The sequence below is a fragment of the Tachysurus vachellii genome, chromosome 13 (assembly GCF_030014155.1).
Source record: "Tachysurus vachellii isolate PV-2020 chromosome 13, HZAU_Pvac_v1, whole genome shotgun sequence".
NCBI lineage: Eukaryota > Metazoa > Chordata > Actinopteri > Siluriformes > Bagridae > Tachysurus > Tachysurus vachellii.
In genome coordinates this window covers 14430794-14453090 of record NC_083472.1, presented here as the reverse complement: position 1 = coordinate 14453090, position 22297 = coordinate 14430794, and the positions used below count along the sequence as shown (strand labels likewise).

The window sequence follows — 22297 nt, the reverse complement described above, 5'->3', positions numbered from 1 at the left end:
TCCGGGTATGATTTCCGGTACATAACGAAAGCTTTGTTAAAACAACAACAACATATTTAACACTATAATTATTTTAATGAGAAAACTATTAGAAGAAGATAAATATTTACTGCACAAATCTAAAACTCTTTCTTGTTTTTTATTCGTCACTAATGCTGTTAAAGTTGTAGCAGCTTTTAAGTTGAAGCATTAGTTGGTGCGCGAGCTTCGAGCTTCACGACAACAAACTTTCCCCCTGAGCTGAAGGAAAGTGTGGAGGAATAAATGGAGGAAAGTGAGAGGGAAATAAGGAAGAAGCTCAGCTCGGGTGGTTGTAATGAAATGTTGAGTTTAACCGCGTGTAAGCAGCAGAACACCGGCGGAAAGGATGAAGCTGCTACTGACAGGAAACTGGACATTAGTTCAGATGAGTTTGATCCGCTGCTTGCTCTGTATTCATCACAGGTCCCTTTACCTTTTCCTCACGTCAGGTGCTTTAACAACCTCGCGGAATATGAGAGCTTTATGAGCGGCGGCCGCGGAAGAGCGAAACCTGAAAATGTGGAGAAAAAGATGCGAAAGGCGAAAAGGGGAGTAAAAGATCCAGAGAGAATCGAGAGGCTGAAACAACTCATGGTGAAAAATCCGTCCGAAGAAGCAGAAGAAAGCCGAATGAAGCGACCTGCAAAACGCACAACCCCAAAAAATGTGCTCACGAGGATGCCGTGTATGTGTCTGTGTGGAAGGGTGCAAATATTTCTAGTTATAGCTTACAGACACTGTGTAAGAAACTGTTATTTGTGCTCTCTCTCTCTCTCCTCTCCTCCACTCTCTCTCTCTCTCCTCCACTCTCTCTCCTCCACTCTCTCTCCTCCACTCTCTCTCCTCCACTCTCTCTCCTCCACTCTCTCACCTCCACTCTCTCTCCTCCACTCTCTCTCCTCCACTCTCCACTCTCTCCTCCACTCTCCACTCTCTCTCCCACTCTCTCTCCTCCACTCTCTCTCATCCACTCTCTCTCCCACTCTCTCTCATCCACTCTCTCCCACTCTCCACTCTCTCCCCCTCCACTCTCTCTCCCTCCACTCTCTCCCCCTCCACTCTCTCTCCCCCTCCACTCTCCCACTCTCTCTCCCACTCTCCCACTCTCTCTCCCACTGTCCACTCTCTCTCCCTCCACTCTTTTTTTCCCTCCACTCTCTCTCCCATTCTCTCCCACTCTCTCCCCTCCACTCTCCCACTCTTCATCCCCCATCCACTCTCCCACTCTTCATCCCCCCTCCACTCTTCCACTCTCTCCCCCTCCATTCTCTCTCCCACTCTCTCCCCCTTTACTCTCTCCCACTATTTGCCCCCTCCACTCTCTCCCACTCTCTCCCACTCTCTCCCCCTCCACTCTCTCTCCCACTCTCTCCCCCCCTCCCTCCTCTCCCCCCCTCCCTCCTCTCCCCCCTCCCACTCTCTCCCTCCCACTCTCCCCCTCCCACTCTCTCCCCCATAGTGCATGAAGGCAGTCCTTTAGGAGAACTGAACCGATGCGTCCAGCAACGTCTCAGAGTCAAAGTCCACATTCGCTCGTTTAAGGGTCTGCGCGGAGTCTGTACCGGCTTTGTGGTGGCTTTTGACAAATTCTGGAACCTGGTAACAACAACAAAAAGTTTTAAAAGTTATCTAGTTTTAACCGTCCATATTGAGCTGTGACTATTATGTGTCAGCCGTAAGGAGAATATCTGAAAGACAGCAATTTGTTTTGGTGTGTTGTGCTTGAAGGAAATGAGAAAATGAGGAAAAATTCTAGTTCTAAAGGATTTTTAGGATTCATATAAAAAATCTTAGGACAATAATACCATAAATCCTTATAGGACTTAATACTGAAAGTTAATTCCTTTATATATATTAAGAAATTTTAATTACAACCCTGATCAAATTTCATATTAGAATCCTTTACAATTTTTTGATGGGGGGTTTTAAAGAAAATAATTTAGGATTTTAAACTCCCAATGCACCCTCTGTAATTTCCATTAACTTTCCAATAATAAGATGTAATTCCTGAATGCACAATACAGGTGTATTCAATCCAGTAGAATTTGTTTTTACAATGGAACACAGAAGCATGCTAAAACCAGAGAATCCAAATATTTAATATTTAAAAACATTATGTACACAAAAACATAAAGAATTATTTTGTAAATTTATCATATTGTCACTACATTTGTTGTAATAATTCAGTTTTTTTCTCACATTTATTGTAGCTTTGACTCTTCATTTGTGTTGTAACTAGGCGATGGTGGATGTGGATGAAACGTACAGGGAGCAGTTACTCGGAGAGGCTTTCTACCATGAAAAAGCACTGACTGTTACAAGGGTAAGGCTTTTTGTACAGCAAAATATTTACTCTGTCTATGTAGAATTGCTGTTTTTTTTCTGCAGTAGGACTTGAGTTTGATTCTTAGGTGACTTGGCATCTCAGTGTTGGTCTCAATCAGCTTTGTAGTTCAGTAGGCAGGGCACTGATCAGGGAGCTGGACATTTGCCTCAATCAGGAAACCCTTACAGTGCACTCGAATGTTTGCAAAAAAAATAAATTCCCAATGCACCTCAAAAACAGGGCACATAAATTTTCACTATGTTCCCTGAGCTGATGAACAAATGAACTCTCAGCTAAATTCTTATACAAATGTAATCAGCTTGTTATCATAGTAGTATCTCACAAATAATTACCTACATAAATTATGTTTAAAGGTGCCCTGCCACACGTATTTCATTACTTTTGTGGTAATGTCTGAAGTTTACCATGGACTCTGTAACTTTTTTGTGGAAAAAATGCCTTGGTTACCTTGTTTCAAGCTATTGGTATAGAAAGCCTGCAGGAAGACAGCTCGATTTGCACCAGTTGTCATGAATATTCAAATGAGCTATGCTGCTGGGCTCCAATTGGCTAACCGCTTGGACATGAGAGCATGACTATTCATTCACCCAGCGCAATAAGTAGCCTAGGCTAGAGGAACTTTGTTTACAATTTACCTTGAATTGCGGCAGAATGGCTTCTTCACAAGCCCGTTGACGTTCAGCCATCCTTGCTGTATAGGAAACTCACTGAGCTACACGAATTCTGGGGGCGCGGTCTCAAGTGGGAGAGCTCATGAATAGTAATGAGCTGAGTCATTACTACGTCACACTGAGCAGCTTTTCCAACTGACCTGATTTCTCCCCTTATTTCTTTTAAGTGGCTAGAACTGACCGGGGAGGTAGCAGTTCGTTTTCAAATTCACGACACAACACAAACACATATGGACCTAACACATCCAAGAAAAAACGGTTTTGTGTGGAAGGGCACCTTTAAATTTATTACAGATTCTGTATGCTTTTTGCTTGAATATAATGACTTAATTATTAATAATTCATTGATTCATGGTTTAATGGTTAAAAAATACCATTTGCTTGCATACAGCCTCCTGCTTGAAGTATCATGGCAGAAATGCTAAGAAAATTATGAGACATGTATGAAGTTAGCGGTGTCCCAGTGTGTAATGAGTTACATACCAGTGGCCAAATTCTTGTATACCGTATATTGAGTCTCAAACTAGGAAGCTGTTGAGCTGATTGAGGTGTACAAGTTGTGTGGATGTGGGTTTTCTGTTAGAAAAATGGCAGTAGGTGGATTGGCTTATCAATGTACCCTAAGTGTGAGGGTGTGTACGTGTGGATTGGCATCACCCCTATGCTCCCAGGATAGTTAGCTAATTATTTACCAGTTTTGTATTTATAATTAGCATTTGTTGTGACCAGTAATTGTGTGAAGAATGACAGACCACTGACATTATGCTCTGTTGAGGGTTAGGGACGTCTTCTGATGGCTCTGTATCTGTGATCTTCATCCTGTTTACAGCTATTCCAAAAGTTGCAAGTTCAAGCTGCATCTGACAAAGCAGCAGCGGAGGCTGGAAATTCAAAAACACATGGGCCGAGTGTTGAGCAACACCGCATCAGCACAAGCAGTGTTGCCAGTGTCCCAATGTCCAAACAAGCAACGGCGAGACTGCCACAATGTGTGAAAACCCTAGCAGTGACCAGCACAGACATATCTCATATATCTGGTGCTGGGTTAAAGCAGAGACCAAAGATGTCTAAGCCAAGAGTTGAGTATGGAAGAGTGCGTCTGCGTCACGTCAATCAGCTCTTTATCCGGGGAGAAAATGTCCTGCTAGTAAATATTCTGCACTAGTAGCATTGTATGAACTGGTTATTGGAATAGATAATGTTTCTGATTCTTATTGGACAGGAGTTTTTTATTGCATCATATTTATATGAATATAATCATATTTGTAGAAATGGAGAAAATAAACTCAATTCATACTTCTTTGCAATGATCTGTGTAAACGCTCATCACAGAGATGTCCACTAGGTGGTGCTGTGAGACCGGTTACATGTTACGTTTATCTGGCAAAGGACAAATCTTTGATATTTCACTAATATCTGTACATCACTTATATTTTAGATACTTTTTGGAAACATTTGAACAAAAACATTTAAAAAGAGTTTAACAATAATGCTACAAGAGCAACTTTGAAACTAAAAGCCTGTCTCTAAATCCCATTAGTAGCCATTTCCACTCTGACAAACATAAGTGTGAAAGAGGCAAAGAAACGGGAATGTCCTGTTAGTTTTATATAAATCTCTCTCTGTTAGAAATGACAAGTCTCAGTGGAGTTTGTAAAGCACAGCATGAATAATTGAGCTTTTAAAGTTGGAAATTGAACACAGCACTCAGATGTTTTTAACCTAAATGTTTCCTGGAGAAAAAATTGCAAATGCATACATATAAATTGCATTTTAGTCTATTAGGGAAGCCATTACGCTTCATGATCGGTCCTACTTCTGTAAGGCTCGAAAGTATTTCACATTTAATATTCAAAGATTATTTTTTTGTATTGTATTTTTTTTCTTTTTCAGGTTGACAAAACATTTTCCATATTCAGTTGATACATTTGAACCAAACGAGCTCACAGATTTTATTAAAAAAAAAGTGTAGATTAAACCCTAATGGTGGTTCCCCCCAGAGTGTCCATACAATAAGTTTTGACGGCAAATCTCTCAGGTTTTTTCTCCAAATGTTAACACCTGACCTGGACCATTGATCTAGAGGGTTTAGAATGAGCTCATGCTACAACTATTACACCCATGTACAGGATTAATATGAACCTTATGAGAATTACATTGTGGTGTCAAAGCTCCCTAGCAAACTGTTCTCTAGCTAAACTTTTCTGTCCAGCCATCTTACATCTTCATTTTTCCTAAATGGCTGTTTTACACATATGCATAATCTGGCTCTGGCTATGGGAACACACACGTGGCCAGATGGAGGCTCTCCTGCACCGCCAATCACTCTCTTACCACAAGAAATCTCAGCTGTGCACAGCATCTTCACATTATATTCATATTATGGCTAAGCACAGCCATGGCCCAACGTTCTAAATTTCAGTGCGCTTTACAACTTTATTACTAAGCATTGCAAAGTTATCCTCCTAAAATAAGCCGTTTTGTCATTTGCCTTGTGTGATTTCACACCACTGATATTCACTCATTAAATCCAGGAAAGGTTCAGTGGAATTCTACAGAGTTATAGCTTTATCATGAAATTATGCTTGCATATTAATTGCAGAAAACTTAAAAATTCACATGAAAATCAAATTTTTAATCTCAGACATAAAAGACCATTATAGGTACAATCAAAGCAGTGTATGACTAAGGACATACACTTAATAGAAGGAAAGATCTGTTGGATGGTTGAGATTTGCATAAAAAGTATAGTGTTTTCCAGTAAAGATCCATAGCCCCACAACACCCCAATTGTATATTATCTTACACAGATACCCTACAGTCTATATTAAAAAATGATAATAAAAAAATAATAGAAAGAAAGACAGACACAAATCCCTTGGAAAGGAGAGAATAGAGAAGGCAGAATTTGGTCATTTGCATGTGCTGCTTTTGAATGGCAGAGAAGGCTTCAGTTTGAGTCCCTGCTCCGGACAATACAGAGACACAACATACCACTCAGTGAGTGGAACAGCACAGTGATCCTCACTCATCTCAGTATACATCCTCATCCAACTCCCTCACCATTACCCAACTTGCATAATGAAATGCTGAATCCCATCAGGTTCAGGTCAAAAAGAAAAGAAAAAACTTTTTTAATCATTCACACTAGCCATGCAGTGAAAATGGGGGAACAAACATAGATTAAAAAAGAAATTGTGCATACATATATGCTCAAATGTCTACAGTACCGTACAAAATACTGTAATTTCATATTGTCTTAAGAAATTTTCAAGAGTAAAAGGTATAGGCAACAGATTGATAGGCACCGTGTACGTAAGGACATTGAATGACCAAAGCTTCTGTGTGTGACTGATGTACATTTGTTTGAAAAATGCAAAACAGATCACATTTCTATAAAAATATATTCCCATTCCAAAGGCCACAGCGGTTGCTCTTAACATGATTCTCACTCGTGCCATCTTGCTATAGTTCTGCACTGAATCACATCATTTGAAAAGCCCCATTATTATTAATATTTTAATTAATAAATCTCAGATTTAAATAACTTATATCCATTGTCAATAATATTTACACGGTTATGTATAGGAGAACAGGAAATAACTTCTGATCAGATCAAATGGAAGAATCCCCAGGAAGGACATAAAGGAGTGAGAATATTTTGGACCAGTCAATGTCATTACATTATATATATGATCCTGAAGTTAAGATTCTTTCAAGATTTGAAGCAATGTTAAGTGGAAGTGCAATCATATATTTCTCTCTTATACAAAAGACAATTTGCTGTCAATGTGGATCCAGGGTGTTTTTTTTTTTTTAAAAAGATTCACCTTATTACACATCAGTATTGCATAAGGAACAATAGAATTCTGGGTGGCTGACATCTTTCAAGTACTCTTTGTTTGCAGCTCTTTAAAAAAAAAAATCCTTCATGCTCCTGCCTTCCAGAAAGATTGTCCTAGCATACAACCTCCATCTCTCCTATTCATTTGCCAAAGTTGGCAAAGTCAGCAAAAGCATCATGCTTCTGTTGTGTCACAGAAGGGCTCATGCTCATGACTGGCACCGACATTCCCATCCCCATGCCAACAGCTCCGGGCATTCCCATGGTCATGTTCATTCCCATCATGCCCTGATTGAGTGGCATGCCTCCCACAGGAGATACACCCATAACCCCGCTTCCCATTGCAGGTGGCATGCCCAGGTTTCCCACCATGGGGTTAACGGGGGGTCGCACAGGGGCAGGGCTGGGCTGTATGCCAAGGTTCATGCCAGCAAAACCCTGTGTCATGTTGACTGGGCCTCCTAAAGAACAAAAAAGAAAAACCAAGTGTCTTAAAGAACAAATATTTTTAAATAGTTTTTAAACAATATTTTGTTAACCAGGTTAGATTTAATCAGTTTAACATTTGTAGTGTACTGCAGTGTTCACAGCCATTCTGCTATAAAAAAAATAGCAGTTTCTGTTTTATGACTGCCATTATTTACCATTATTGATGATATTTAAATGGGACTGGCTAGAATATAAAAATAATTGAACAATGAGGTCATTGTAAGTGATGACTATGATGATTGTTAATAACATTTCTGATATTGTATGTTTGAGTTAATACTACATATCCTTTAGACGACTGATCAAAGCCATTACATTATAGATCCATGTTACACAAATTAACAATCAACAATCAATTAGAACTCTGACAGTGTAAGCATGTGGGGTTACAGGCAGTTTTGTGACGGATCGTTACCCAGACTATCAGAACCAGGTGTTTTGTATGGCTGTGTGTGTACAGTGCCGAGTCATTACCATGCTGCTGCATCATGTTGAGTGTTGGCTGGGCTTGTTTGGGAGGGTGCATGCCGGGTCCCAAGTAGTCCAGACTGATGTTGACACTGGAATCAGACCAAGTGGCTGGCATGGAGGCCTTCTTGCCCTCTTGTTTTTGTATAGACTGCTGAGGCATCAGTGGAGTCCCCATACTCTGCAGTGTCTGACCCAACAGAGGGAAAAACAACAGAGGGAAATTTATTCTATTCCAGTCTTCTCATTCATCTATACTAGTGGTGATATTGTTTACAAGGTAATTACGAGAGTTTGTTATGGTTAAGGATGTAATATATTTTTATATCACTTGCATTTGAAATTATTTAAGGCAGGAATAAAAAAAGGACAAAATATCGGTTGGTGTGAAAAATTCTAGAGATTGCAGCAAAATCTCTTGAGGTTCTCAGGTTTCTTGACAGTTATTAGACTATAACAATGATGACTAAGAAGCTTTGTTTTATTGTTTGCATGTGTGGGGGTTTACTTTTTTCTTCAGCCAAACAAATGTTGCCATTTTAAAGTAGGTCAGGTTTTAAGCATGCAAATATCATCTTTACATGAGGCTTTTGTTTCAGTTTAATGATTTTCTGACTCAAACTTGTTCTTCCTCATTCTGCTAGTCTCTATGATGGGTGTCCCAGGGGGCAGGGGTTGGTGGATAATGTGAAGGGGGTGGGTGGAAATTGTACCAGTGCTGTATGTTAACCCTCCTTTGTCTTGCTTTCATGCTCCTCTGCTCTCAAAACCTCCTCTGCTCTCAAAGCCTGCACAAAATCTCAAGCAGTATTGTCTTTCCTTGGGTAAATCTTGTTTAGTGAGCTTTTTCACTCTAAAAATGCTGTATTAATTATTTTACAGAAAGGGCTTCAGATGTTTTACTCAGTACACTCCACATAGCCTAATGCGTTTTAGATGCAAAATGTGAAGAAGGGAATGTAAATCAAGAAACACATTACAAACTCTGGATGTCAATGTAAAACAAGAAATAAGTTATCACTGCATATTAAAGGGAAAACTATTTAAAAAAGAAAACTAATCAGACCAAGAATAACTTGTTACTATACTTGAATCTGAAAGAATATAGCTTTTATTACATTCAGTGGATTAAAAAAAAGTTTTTGTATAGATTCACAAATTTATCAAAGATCAGTGATCTCCAAAACATGACCATGACAATAAAGGGAGGTTACACACACCTGAGATCTGGATAAGGGCAGGCCTGTGTTCTGAGTGCTGGTCATGGAGAAGTTTATGCTTTGGGAAGCACTGATGGTGGTGCTGAAAGAAGGACCCATTAGGTCAAAAAGGTCAGCAGAGGGCACTGCAGAGGCAGAAGTGGGTGTAAACATGTCTGTTGTTGGAGAATTCACAGGCGGATTGGCTGGCGGCGCATCTTTAAACGTGTTCCAATCCCCAAAGTCTGCATTTCCACTAGGTGCTGAAGCTAAGTGAACAAAAGGCTTTAATGAATAGCTTGTAAATAGGAATTCAAGTCACAAGCTACAAATGAGGTTTGTATATAAACCATTCAAGTCTAGTTTTATACTTCTAATATGCCATGAAACACCTTCAAAAAAAAAAAAATAAAAAAAACACATACATATATATATATATAAACTTATAATGTGTGTATATATGTATAAATCAGCCACCCAAAACGCATCTGCAGACAAATGTGAATTATTCTAGGCATCACATGAACATCAAATTTAGTCCTACTTTTTCCCCTTTCTACCATGCAGATAGTATGAGATGTTTTGCTCAATGTAAGCTGAAATGTGTCTGTCCCCATTAGCTTTAGCACAGGGCTCAACCATATGGCTTACCCTCCCTTTCCTTTTCAATATTTAAGAGCTTTATACTCTCTGGTTTTCATAAAAGGGCAGATGATGACAACAGGCGATGGCCCCATTGCAAATACCAACAGCCTTCTGTTACATTTGTGTCATTTGCTTGAAATAGCTGGAGCAAAAAATGTGCATGAGTGTTGGTAGGGATAAAGTTTTTCTTCTATTGAAACTATTGAAACCATTTGAATCAAAATCGAATACATAACTATTAAATAGACTACCTGTTTTTAATATGCTTAGATTCTGTTACATCTATAGCATCACAAGTTTTTCTTTGCTAAATGGGTTGTTGCAACGACAATACAATGACCAGAGCTATTCTTAAATTCTCTGATGTAGTATGTACACATGCATACCAGCTGCTGAAGGAAGACTAGCTGTAGCTGCAGGTGATGAGAAATCTGCAAAGCCTCCAAACAGGTCGGAACTTAAACCTAGGTACGTAGGAAATGAAATAAAACAGAAAGAATAGATTATTAATGTATAACTGATTTTAAAACAAATTCTCCTCAGAACCAACATGCTCCCAACCCAACCCAGAAAGGGGACCACCATGTCCCACCTTACATTACCTTACAAGAACCTGCTTTTTATATCCAGTGTAAAATTATTTCCTGTAAATATGACACTCCTTTACATTGCTTTATGAATAAACTCAGAGTAAATAAAGGTTGTTTTCTGCCCACACACTGTCCTTGTTTTTTGTTGGATTTAGTGAAATGTGGTTAGAAAACTGAGGTAGAGGGACAGAAGCAGCTGTTCAACTGATGTGTATTATGAAAGTGAAGAAGGAGATAGTAAGAAATGGGAAAACCACATCTGCTCAGCACTCCACCTCCACAAGGGACTACTCTAACATCTGGCCCTTGCAACTAACTGCTCCAGTGGACAGGGGCTACAGGACACCCCATCTGGTACACTTTTGCCTCTTTTCCACCAAAAAGAACCGGGTGCTGGTTCAGAGCTAGTGCTGGTTCAAAGTTGGTTCCACTGGCAAACCTTCTAAGAACCGGTTTGCCTTTCCACCAGCTAGAGAGCCATCACAGAGCCGCGTCTGACGTCACTGTATACGTGTCACGTGTCCCAGCAACTTTAGCGCAGCAGCGGCAAACACAAACACAACAATGGCGGACGTTGCTTTACTGTTAATGCTCATGGCTTTGTGAACCTACATTAACAACCAAACGCGGTGAATCCAACGTGTACGTGCAGCTCCATGTAATCTGTATAAACGGAGGTTGTTATCGAGAAAGTACATAACGTTATTTTATCATTAACACAGAAAAAAGTTAGCCTTAGCATGTAGCTACCTACTATCATGTGTGCTGATAATGTATCATATCGCGGTAAAGTAAAAGTGTATTAAACATTAGTATACTTAAGGTACATTATCAAATGCTCTAACAGTAGCCCCGCCCACAGCCCCTGACACAAGCGGTTCTTAAGTCTAGACCAGCAACGTTAAGAACCACTTTTCCTGGTTCAGAGCCGGTGCTTTGGGTGTTGAAAAAGAAAGAACTGGTTCTAAATTAGGCTCTGGCTCCGAACCAGCACTCGAACTGCCTCGGTGGAAAAGGGGCATTAGTGCACACATACTCCAGGCCTTCAAAACCACAAGGCTATGTAATGACACTGTTATTCATCTTTGTGAACTCAAGTATCTTTGCTTTACTTCAGCAATGGATCAGAACTACCTGAACACAATCTACTCACAACACTAAACTATAGCAAATTAGTTGTATTTAACCAGGCTGCAAATAATATGATTTAAGATTCATGATCTATGAATATGAGATTTAATTCTTGCATTAATTACCATTCTCCACACCAAGATATTTAGCCACATTAAAATATATTAAAATATATGTGAAATAACCTGTGGAAGATGGCTTCACGGATGTAGAATCTGCCATAAACAAGTTCACCAGATCACCACTGGACTGACTTGTACCTGAGACAGTTGGCTGTTGCAAGAAAAAGAGGCACAATTAAACAAAATCCACAGCAACCACTATATGACTAACAATTAACGTGTGCAACTTTATATTCAATTTCTTCATGCTTCTCAAACTACAGTGTTTACCCATTATTTGATTTTAGTTTTTTAAGTGCATTTTTCAATGGTTTCTGACATCACATGAACTATTTCATAAATGGCTACACAAAGAAATTCTTCAACTTTATTACCTTGGTGGCATTTGTGTTTGTGGCAGATTTATCATCTCCAGTATAACGGGCAGCTGCCCCCAGGTCTATAGTTTTTGATGGGGTGCCTCCTTTTTTACGTGTCGCAGTAGTCTCTGTGGCCTGAACAATCTGAACACTTTTGGTGGTCACGGTCTCCTCATCATCTTTAAATTCACTCCTGCCTGACTGCCTGTTCCGGATATCTCTATTCTTGTCCTCATCTGGGTCACTTAAAAAAAAAAAAAAAAAAAAAGGGCAGTTAAAAGTGTTTGCATATATCCTGTGTGCATAGATTATACTTTAACCAAATTGCAATACAACTTCTGCTGGTGTCAATCAGACAGACAATATGCTAAAAAACTCATAATGAATTTATCTGTTTAGACATTTGTAATTGAAAATGCTGCAGCAAATAAAAATAACAATAATAAATAACTCATAAAAACACCAAACAGGCAGTGACTATCCCAGTGATGTTTAATCGAATGACAACTCTTAATATTTGTATAATTAGCTTTTAGGTACAGAGAAGAAACATGAAAGCCTTAACAAATTATTGTTTCTAATCTCAGGTTGATTCGGTCAGTTCTGATCTGCTGGTCTGAGTAGAAGGTAAAGAAAATTTGATACCATCTGAGGCACTGACCTGAATCTGTCTGGCGAGTCATCTCTGTCTTTACGACGAAATGTGTTTATAGTGTCATTAATTGTGCTTCCAATCTTGTCACTGATCTCTCCCAGTTTCTCACTAAATGGGAAAGCACCTTTATTACTCTCCCAGTCATTGTCCCACTTGGAGCGTGAATCGTACCGGTCAGCACCTTGAACAGACAGAAAGGAAGATCAATATATTCAAAGATGGGTAATAAACCTGACTGCAAAACTTTTGTTTTGTACTGTACTGTAATAGCTGAGTCACTCAAAAACATTCTTTTGAAATAGTCTAGCACTATCTGGCTCATCTTTCACAACAAGATGGTTACTTCATTTCAAAGCTGTTTGATGTAAAGATTTCTTGTAAGCTTTTGAACTGTAATTGCATGACCATCTACACTGAATACATGAAAAATTAAATGAATGCAGATGTGTACATAACTTATTCTTAATAAAATTAGTATATTCTGAGGGTGGAATAGAATCAACAGAATAGTGCAAGGCGCTACCCATGTACAGTATCTCACAGAAGTGAGTACACCCCTCACATTTTTGTTAAAAATATAAAAATATTTTATTACAGCTTTTCATGTGACAACATGGGGGGCACGGTGGCTTAGTGGTTAGCACATTCGCCTCACACCTCCAGGGTTGGGGGTTCGATTCCCACCTCCGCCTTGTGTGTGTGGAGTTTGCATGTTCTCCCCGTGCCTCGGGGGTTTCCTCCGGGTACTCCGGTTTCCTCCCCGGTCCAAAGACATGCATGGTAGGTTGATTGGCATCTCTGGAAAATTGTCCGTAGTGTGTGATTGTGTGAGTGAATGAGAGTGTGTGTGTCTTGCAATGGGTTGGCACTCCGTCCAGGGTGAATCCTGCCTTGATGCCCGATGACGCCTGAGATAGGCACAGGCTCCCCGTGACTCGAGGTAGTTCGGATAAGCGGTAGAAAATGAATGAATGAATGAATGTGACAACAATGAAAAAAATGACACGCTGAGACAATGTAAAGTAAGGTTACAACTTGTATAACAGAGTAAATTTACTGTCCCCTCAAAATAACAACACACAGCCTTAAATTCTTAACCGCTAGCCACAAAAGTGAGTACACCCCCATGTGAAAATGTCTAAATTGGGCCCAATTAGCCATTTTCTCTCCCCGGGGTCATGTGACTTGTTAGTGTTACAAGGTCTCAGGTGTGAATAAATAGCAGACATGTTAAATTTGGTGTTATCCCTCTCACCCTCATACTGGTCACTGGAAGTTCAACGTGGCACCTCGTGGCAAAGAACTTGAATGAAAGATGGTGTAGGCTATAAGAAGATTGAGAAAACCCTGAAACTGAGCTGCAGCACAGTGGCCAAGACCTTACAGCGGTTTAACAGGACAGGTTCCACTCAGAACAGGCCTCGTTATGGTCGACCAAAGAAGCTGAGTGCACTACACTTGGTCAGCATCATATCCAGAGGTGTGTTTGGGAAATAGACGTATGAATGCTGCCAGCATTGCTGCAGAGGTTTAAGGGGTGGGGGGTCAGCCTGTCAGTGCTCAGACCACACGCCAGACACTGCATCAAATTAGTTTGCATGGCTGTCGTCCCAGAAGTCTGATGAGACCAAGATACACTTATTTGGTTCAGATGGTGTCAAGCGTGTGTGGCGGCAACCAGGTGAAGAGTACAGTTCATTGAGGGAACCATAAATGCCAATGTGTATTGTGACATACTGAAGCAGAGCATGATCCCCTCTCTTCGGAGACTGGGACACAGGGCAGTATTCCAACATGATAACAACCCCAAAAACACCTCCAAGACAACCACTGCCTTGCTAAAGAAGCTGAGGGTAAAGGTGATGGACTGGCCAAGCATGTTTCCAGATCTAAACCCTATTGAGCATCTGTGGGCCATCTTCAAATGGAAGGTGGGGGAGCGCAAGGTCTCTAATTCATTTTCACTTAGGGGTGTACTCAGGGGACTCTGGGGAAAAAGGCAGTTGACAATGTGAATGAGGTGTCAATCACACACACACACACACACACACACACACACACACACACACACACACACACACACACACACACACACACACACACACATTTTCATACTTCAGAGAATTTAGAGATGCCAATCAGCCTACAGCACATTGAACAGGGGGAGGAGACTGTACCTAGACAAAAATCCTGAGTCACAAGGAGAACATGCAAACTCTGTGCATTTCTGTGAATTGTAAAAATATATAAAAAGATAATTTTCAGCAGTAGTTGGACATTTATATGTTACAGTTGGATAAAATGTGTAAAAAAATAAAAGAAATAAAAATGTGTAAAAACATTAAACATTATGTGTACAGCCAAAGTAAAACATTACTTGCGTTGAATGGTTTGGACTTTTTAATGCTTTGTTGTCTGCTTAGTGCCACTAGTCATCATTTAGTTGGAAGCATTAATTCACAATGATTGAATGAAACAATAAAAAGAAGAATAACAGAAACATGTAGCTTGATGTATAGTTAAAAGCTGAAATTTAAAAGGGACATTAAAGCAGTAACATCAAATATCTAAATGTACGTGTGATCTGGTAAGAAAAAGTCCTGGATATTAAAACAAAACCCGAGTTCATTCATCTGGCAAAACAAACCACCTGGGAGGAAGAGAGAATCGAAGAATATGGAAGACAGAAAACCACCATGGAATCACACATGATAAACAACTCCCCAGTCATCCACATCCAACTATGTGCAAGTCCCTGCTGAGCATTAGGCCGAAAGTGTGTGACTGAGTATGAGTGAGAGAGAGAAAAACAGAGGAAATTGTTTCTGATGGCAGGACTCACCGTATCTGTAGTCCCCCATGCTATCAGACGACACACCAATATATTTGTCCCTGTTTTTCTTGGCCTTCTTTCTCTCCTCTCGCAGCCTGTCATCATCTTGCACAAACTCCAACATCTCTTTCACCTTCTGCCGCACGTTGATGCCTTGGTCCTTCCCGTTCTCATCTGAAAAAATGAACTCTTGCTGACTTTAATCTCTTTAAGACCGTGCCTCCTGCTGCGCAACCCAATATTGATGCACAGCAACATCTGATATACGAAAGTATCATGAAGCAGAATTCAGTCAAAACATGAAACTGCCAAATTGTCAAAAGGAACTAGTTTTGCATTTGGCCTAAAACTTGAATTACCCCTGCAACATTTCATTGCACTGGAAATGTAATATTTATACCACCGCTGCATTATTAGTAAATCAGCAGAAATCTGTTGGCAGAAACCACCTTCATTTAAAAAGATAGTTTGCACTTGAGGTTGCATTGATAATGTGAAGTTTTAATAATGGGTGCTAGAAAATATTTCTTTAATTAATGAAGAATTAACATTTATTTACTATGAAAATGTCAAAACAGCACATCTACTGGTAACCCTACAATGCTTTGACAAACCTCTTGCCATCTTTCTAAACAATTCTTAGGTAGAAACTTACATAGAATAGAATCTTAAAATAATTGTGACTCTTAAATGAAAGAGTGAGAAACACATTCTAGCATGCTACATTGATGCTTCTGACTCACCTATAAAGTGATAGCTCTCAATTGAGCGCAGGTCATACAAGTGCTCTCGTGTGCTAGTGACCGCCCGCTCAGATCCGTTTCTCACCAGGTATCCCAGCAGCAGCAAAGACTGGAGAAAAATAAATGTTTCAGTCCAAAAGACAATAAAAAGCACAGGCAATTTTGTGCTTGCTGAAAATATTTTATATGACTTTTATGCAGTTTTAAAAAGAATAACTAAAGACGGGAAGTGACAGTCACATTTTTGCCCATTGCAAGAGATGACACTTGTCTACTAAATCCAATCAGGATTAAAATGTCCAAGTCCAGTGAAGCTGGGAAAAAAAAGTTGAGCTAGATTTTCTTTGCCAATGAAAATCCAAAAGATTTGGACATAGACTTGGGAGTACCCCAAGTCTATGTGTAAAACTAACCCCATATGAATAAAGCTATAGTAATGTCCCCTCACATGGCTATGCTGAAATATATTCAACCATTACATTTACCTTGTAAACTCTCCGCCAGTTTTTCTTGTTGTCCTTTAGCATTCTGAACCACAGCATGTTCATTACTTCTGGGAACTGCTCATACATGAATGTAGCTCTGTGCAGATACACAGACAGAAGTGCTCAATGTACAGATAAAAAGAGAGCAGCAACAGATCACTAGAACCATCTAAATGCACTACATTGCTAAAGGTCTGTGGACACATGACCTGACTTTCTGAAGTGCTTGCTGAATATTCCATTATATATTTAGTGATACTTTGCAGTTATAATAAACTTCACTATTCTAGGAGGGTTTTCCACTAGATTTTGGAGTCTACTAACAAGTAGAGTTGAGGTCAGAGCATTATGCAGGCCCCTCAGTTCTTCCACAAGCCATAAAATGCCATATTTTCTGCACAGGACTTTGTGTTGCTGGAACATATTTGTGCACCTTAATAGCAGTGAAGGGAAAACATAATGCTACAGCATACAAAGACATTCTACACATATTTCTTGTAACAGTTTGCGAAAGAACTACATGCGAGTTTGATGGTCACATGTCAACATACTTTTGGCCACATAGTGTAGCTCTTACTTACTTTGCTATTTCTCCCATTAGCTGGCCGGAGGGTCCCCATGGGTCATCGTTTGTGGCCTCTCGAACCTTAGATTCAATTTCTGAATAGTTCATAACAACATTGGTTCTGGAAAAAAAAAACCCACACAAACCTGCAAGGTTAGTTACATGCTAATTATGAATTACTGGAGAACAAATTGAAATCATTAGTGTTATTACAGCAATTAACTATAACTAGTAACGCTGAATAATAAAAGTATAAAAAAATGAACAAATGCCACCTCAACCTGAATTTCCTGCTATTAATATGGGATGAGGGGATGGTCGCAACTCCAAGACTTTAGCTGTCTGACTTGTTCCTACTAAAAGACAAGCTTACATGATACTCACAATTGCTCTAGTTGCACAACATACTTTATAATATACAGTATGCACACTGGTCAGTGCTATTTCTGTCTAATTTGTGTATTTGTCTTGTAGTGTTTTGTATTGTCAGTTTGCACTGTCTTTTGTCTTGCACTGTTGCACTATGTTGTACATGTTGCACTTTATGTAGCTAGGACTTTAGTCCTTAGCTCTGTGTAGTTTTACAGTATGTAGCACCTTGTTCCTGGAGAAATGTTATAAAATAAAAAAAATAAAAGCTTCTTGAGTTGACTTCTTGACTCTTGACTATACATTGCCCATTTTGTAGCTTGAATGCACCAGTTTTGAAGAATAATGTAATACTGCAGCATTCCAGGTTCTACAGATTAAACACTTTTAAACAATCTAAAACTTTTCTTACACAGCACATGGTATATTACAGACACTGTGACAGGCTAGAGGAATTCCAATTTCTCACTGATTTAAGGGGGGAAAAAAAAAATTCTGCCATGAGTAACATTGCCTGGCCTCATTGCTTTGCAGCTAAATCGTCTTCTTCCCTGTGGGCCATATAAAATCTGCCATCTTCTAGTTAAGGCAAACCATTCATGCTTCTTAACTATGTTTGTACCCTCCATAACTCAGGAAGGAGCTAAAGACCATACTTTGCTCACAATTACCATAGGAATATACTTTTTGGATCCGCCCCTGAAAATGTTCAACTGTGCTCGTGTGTGTTTAAGATGCTGTGGCAGGGTCTGCAACTGGTCATTCAGTGAAAGTTTCCTCTTTATTTTCAAACCATGAATTGCACCTGTAATGGCTTGTGACCATAAATTTTGTTGAGACGAGATGAAATTCTTAACAACATACCCTCAAACAAACATGCTATAGGCTATTAACTAGTAAATGTCATTTCAATTCAGGTCTAACAAAATTTCCAGCCTAGATGCAGAGGTCCACAGAAAAGACCTGAAACTAGCCTCAAAATTCCAGCAGTGGAAAATTGAGACACATTGTTCATCTTTTTCCTCAGCATTTTTTATAAGAGAGAAGGTCACCACTGTCCACATGCATTTTAGATGTATAAATATATTATCAAATCGATAATCCCCATTTATCATTATATTTCACAATAGATATTGTTCTGTACATGAAAGACACATCTCATGTTAGGTGAATGTGAAGTACACACAAACTGTTCTATATTGGCAGATAAAATACTCCAGTTCACTTCATAGCACAAGCATAGGACAGTGATTCAGACTATAATTGGCCTGTATTAGCATTTCCCTTTTCAACCACAAACGCAATAATAATTCTACTAAATATTCTAACGGAGCAGTGAACACATGTATGCATAACAGACTTAGCTACAAAGAGACCTGATTCTACCTTAATTTACAATCAACTATCAACCCATCCTCCTATTTGACTAGAATGAAAGCCCCTGACATAACCTGTAAAAAGGTGATTAAAATCAACAGAACATCGGCTTACTGGCTTCTCAGTCAAATACCAACATTTAAAAAAAATCTACACTTTTGATCACTCAAAAGAGGTAATTAGTATTTCACAAGGTGTATGTAGCTGTGAATGAGCACATAGTGGAGATATCATTTGGCTTATAGAGATAATGGGGTTCAATCCTGCCTGCCTCAATGCACATGACTCCACTGCATTGCATGCTGCTATTAAAACATTTAGCAATGGCACTTACTTTGAGTTTAGTGGCTAGCTATTAAAGTAGAATCAGAAAAAAAAACATTACACACAATGCACAAACACCCCAAACACCTCCTTAACCAAACTGCAACTACTCACTCCCCAACCACAACCTGTTCTTCCTGCTGAATTTGTGTGGGAAACAGAAATACTGTTCAAATAACAACGCTGAAATGATAAATTTCTGTATTGATATATCTTATTAAAAGGGCAGGTCCATGCAGTCCTTAGCATAGGTTATTATTTGAAACCTGTTATTTGAAAGCACTAAAGGGACACGAATAACACAATCAGGCAGTCCGGTTCTGCAAGAAGTGAGAGCTGGAAAGTTAGGTGTGTGTGAGCTAGGTGTGGCTGCAGAAATTTCAGAGTAAAGAGGTTCAAAAGAACATCCTATGTAACCCTGTGGGTTTGACAACAATCTACTTCAGTTTTAGGAGACCAAGCAACAAAGACAAGATTAAGCCAAGCTAACGAACATATAACAGCATGTAAAATTACACACCCACTGTTGCATAGTAGACACTTGTTTAACTGAGAAGTCTGCAATATGCAGATGAGCATTGAGCAACCTGCGATTTTTTTTAAACCATCAAGTCCTGGGAAATCACACAGATAGCAACGATCAAGAAGAATAAACAATTTTAAGTGTAAACAGGCCATTCCTTTAAATTACTATTTTCAAGGGAGATCATTTTAGACCATTTTCTGTTGGCTTTGCTCTTTCAACAACAAAGATTGGTTGCATTGATATATACTGCAGCTTCTTCTTTACTTCCTGCTGATAGCGGCTTTTATGAGACGTGTCAACTTCCCTGATGTCAAGACTCATAATACTCAACTGCTGTTTGCACAAAACATACATTCTCAAAGGGCTTCCTGTGACGCTCCTACTCAGAAATAATAAAAAACAAACAAACAAAAAAAACAACAACAAATTTTTCTTACTAGGCTTCACTGCATATTAAAAACCTAAAGAAAGTTCCTCTTGGCTTGAACATGTGCATGCTGCAAAAGTTACACTGCAGGTAATAAGTCAGGAGAAGACTTAAGAAAAAAAAAATTCCTTCAGTTTTCTAAACTGCAAGCGAACTAAAGGTTTTACATTTTCTAGAAATCAGCCCTCTATTGTAATATAAAATCCTCTCTCTTTAGTACAAAAACAAGATTTGCGTTTATTCAGTTCATAACCACATTTAGGTCCTAAAAAACATTTGAAAATAGAAAATACTGCATTTAAAGCACTTAAATGCAGTTTTTTTAAGTGCTTTCAACCTGAAATTGAGTCAGAGACGGAGAAAGAGTCAGAGTCAAGGAAAAAGACAGTGTCAGATTCAGAGACAGGGACACAGAATCTCAGACAGGGACATAGCCAGAGACGCTTAGCTGTGAGGTGAGAACTCTCGCCACGACACATTGTTGTACACATATCAAAGACCAAGATAAGACAATAATGGTCTTCACAATTAGATGCCAAAACAATAAGGTCATAGTCATTTTCATTTATTCTGAGCAGTTAATAGAAGAATTTGTTCACGTGTTTGGGGAAGCAAGCTCGAATGTAGGCCGTGTTACATGTCACAGGCCATTTTTCCCCACCCACATTATACTTTATAATGTTGGGAAATGACAGACACTTCACGTGTATAACTCACGTTAATATATATGACTGAAATTAAAATTCATCAGATCAAAATGAAGTGTCAGTGTACTTTTTAATCAACAAACCAACCTAGCTACACATAGTGCTTGCCTCTTAATGTGTTGGACATCACGGTGTTACATACTAGGTAACAATTCAAACTTGGATTAGAAAATAATAACCGATTAATACAACTAATTCCGTTTACATGTAACTAGGCAACGCACGAGACAACCCAAGTGGTACTCCATCAACTACAGGCTTCTATAACCTTGTAATCCTTATAAATATTAGCAGTGTCAAATTAGCAGAGCTAAGTTAGCTGGATTGTGCTAATAAATTATAACTTAAAATGATAAAACGCCAACTTGTTGATCTGTGCACCTTTCGTGACTAATGGGTCCAGTACATCCCCTAAACCTCGAAATAAATGATCTGCATTTGGTCGTTATAGCGACCTTAACGTCGATACGTTTTAGCTAAAGCTAGCAACTCGGTTGGTGGTTGATGTGTAAAGTGAACCTTTTTGAGTGGAAAACAAATAGGCTTGTCAATTGGACCTGGCTTCGAGTAATGTCGTTAACAAGTCAAAGCCAGCTACTCATTTGGGCTAAGTAGCTCCATAGCTAAAATGCTAAACTAGCCACTGAGGTCAACTAACTTGAAGCTGAAGTTAGCTAGCTAAACGCTAACTAGCATGCTACTATCAAAAAGTGCGACGTGACGTCAGGGAATGAGTACGTGTCTCTTTTCGAACAGGTAGAACGACTGAGCCTCGACTGAGCAGCGGAATAACGTCGAAAATAAAACGAATACTTACGCTTTATCAACCAGTTCTCTAACTTTCCACATATTCAACATCTTGACTCAACGGATCAAGGCTTTCCGCCGCGGTAACACGTCCTCCAGCCCTTTTATTCCAATAGTTGGAAAGTCCAGCTGTCGCGAAAGCAAAACCTTCAACTCTCCAAACTAGTTTCAGGCTGCGTGAGTATCAGTGGGCCGGCGCCAGGTTACCAGAGTGATGCCTGAAACGTCACCTGCGTACATTGCGCAAAGTACGGAAGCAGTTATTCCCCCATGTTGAATGAGATGGTTTAAGTTTGAAAGTGTAAATCAAATCAGTGAACCACAATATAGTACGGTATAGGTTTAGAAATGCTAAAGTAAACTTATTATACATTTGCTCAGTGATTCAGCACTCGAATAGCAGAATTGTACAAACTTAATAAATAATCAAAAATGGGGATAATTGAATAAATATTTGATTTTGTAGACTTTCTAGTAAGTAATGCTTTTATTTTGTCTTTAATCTTCACAGTCACTAAAATTTTAATTAGACTTCTGAATGAACTCCAGACCCAAAGCAGTTGTGCTTGTTCATCATGATGGATTCACCAAAA

General features: G+C 39.2%; 2 protein-coding genes across 2 annotated transcripts; one reads left to right on the top strand and one right to left on the bottom strand.

The window, feature by feature from the left end:
- The first annotated feature begins 24 nt into the window (after positions 1-24).
- Positions 25-4671, top strand: lsm11 (LSM11, U7 small nuclear RNA associated). The gene is made up of 4 exons (XM_060884423.1): positions 25-706; positions 1481-1620; positions 2261-2344; positions 3869-4671. Exons 1-4 carry the CDS (start codon positions 265-267, stop codon positions 4202-4204), a joined length of 1002 nt encoding a protein of 333 aa, XP_060740406.1. The 5' UTR covers positions 25-264; the 3' UTR covers positions 4205-4671.
- A 982-nt stretch (positions 4672-5653) lies between these two features.
- clint1a (clathrin interactor 1a) lies at positions 5654-21896 on the bottom strand. Its single transcript, XM_060884421.1, has 12 exons — positions 21715-21896; positions 17184-17288; positions 16603-16699; positions 16118-16226; positions 15384-15548; positions 12548-12722; positions 11902-12130; positions 11591-11678; positions 10071-10148; positions 9061-9308; positions 7847-8030; positions 5654-7344 (listed from the first exon to the last, which is right to left on the bottom strand). The coding sequence occupies exons 1-12, from the start codon at positions 21753-21755 to the stop codon at positions 7025-7027; spliced, it is 1839 nt and encodes a 612-aa protein (XP_060740404.1). The 5' UTR covers positions 21756-21896; the 3' UTR covers positions 5654-7024.
- Between the last annotated feature and the right edge of the window lie 401 nt (positions 21897-22297).

Excerpts from the sequence above, each read along its gene's own strand:
- lsm11 (XM_060884423.1), top strand. The coding sequence starts at position 265 with ATGGAGGAAAGTGAGAGGGAAATAAGGAAGAAGCTCAGCTCGGGTGGT. Across the intron at positions 1,621-2,260 it reads TTGACAAATTCTGGAACCTG|GCGATGGTGGATGTGGATGA; the intron begins GTAACAACAACA and ends TGTTGTAACTAG. Across the intron at positions 2,345-3,868 it reads AAGCACTGACTGTTACAAGG|CTATTCCAAAAGTTGCAAGT; the intron begins GTAAGGCTTTTT and ends TCCTGTTTACAG.
- clint1a (XM_060884421.1), bottom strand. The coding sequence starts at position 21,755 with ATGTTGAATATGTGGAAAGTTAGAGAACTGGTTGATAAAGC. Across the intron at positions 15,549-16,117 it reads TGAGAGCTATCACTTTATAG|ATGAGAACGGGAAGGACCAA; the intron begins GTGAGTCAGAAG and ends TCATTTTTTCAG. Across the intron at positions 10,149-11,590 it reads CGTGAAGCCATCTTCCACAG|GTTTAAGTTCCGACCTGTTT; the intron begins GTTATTTCACAT and ends CTACGTACCTAG.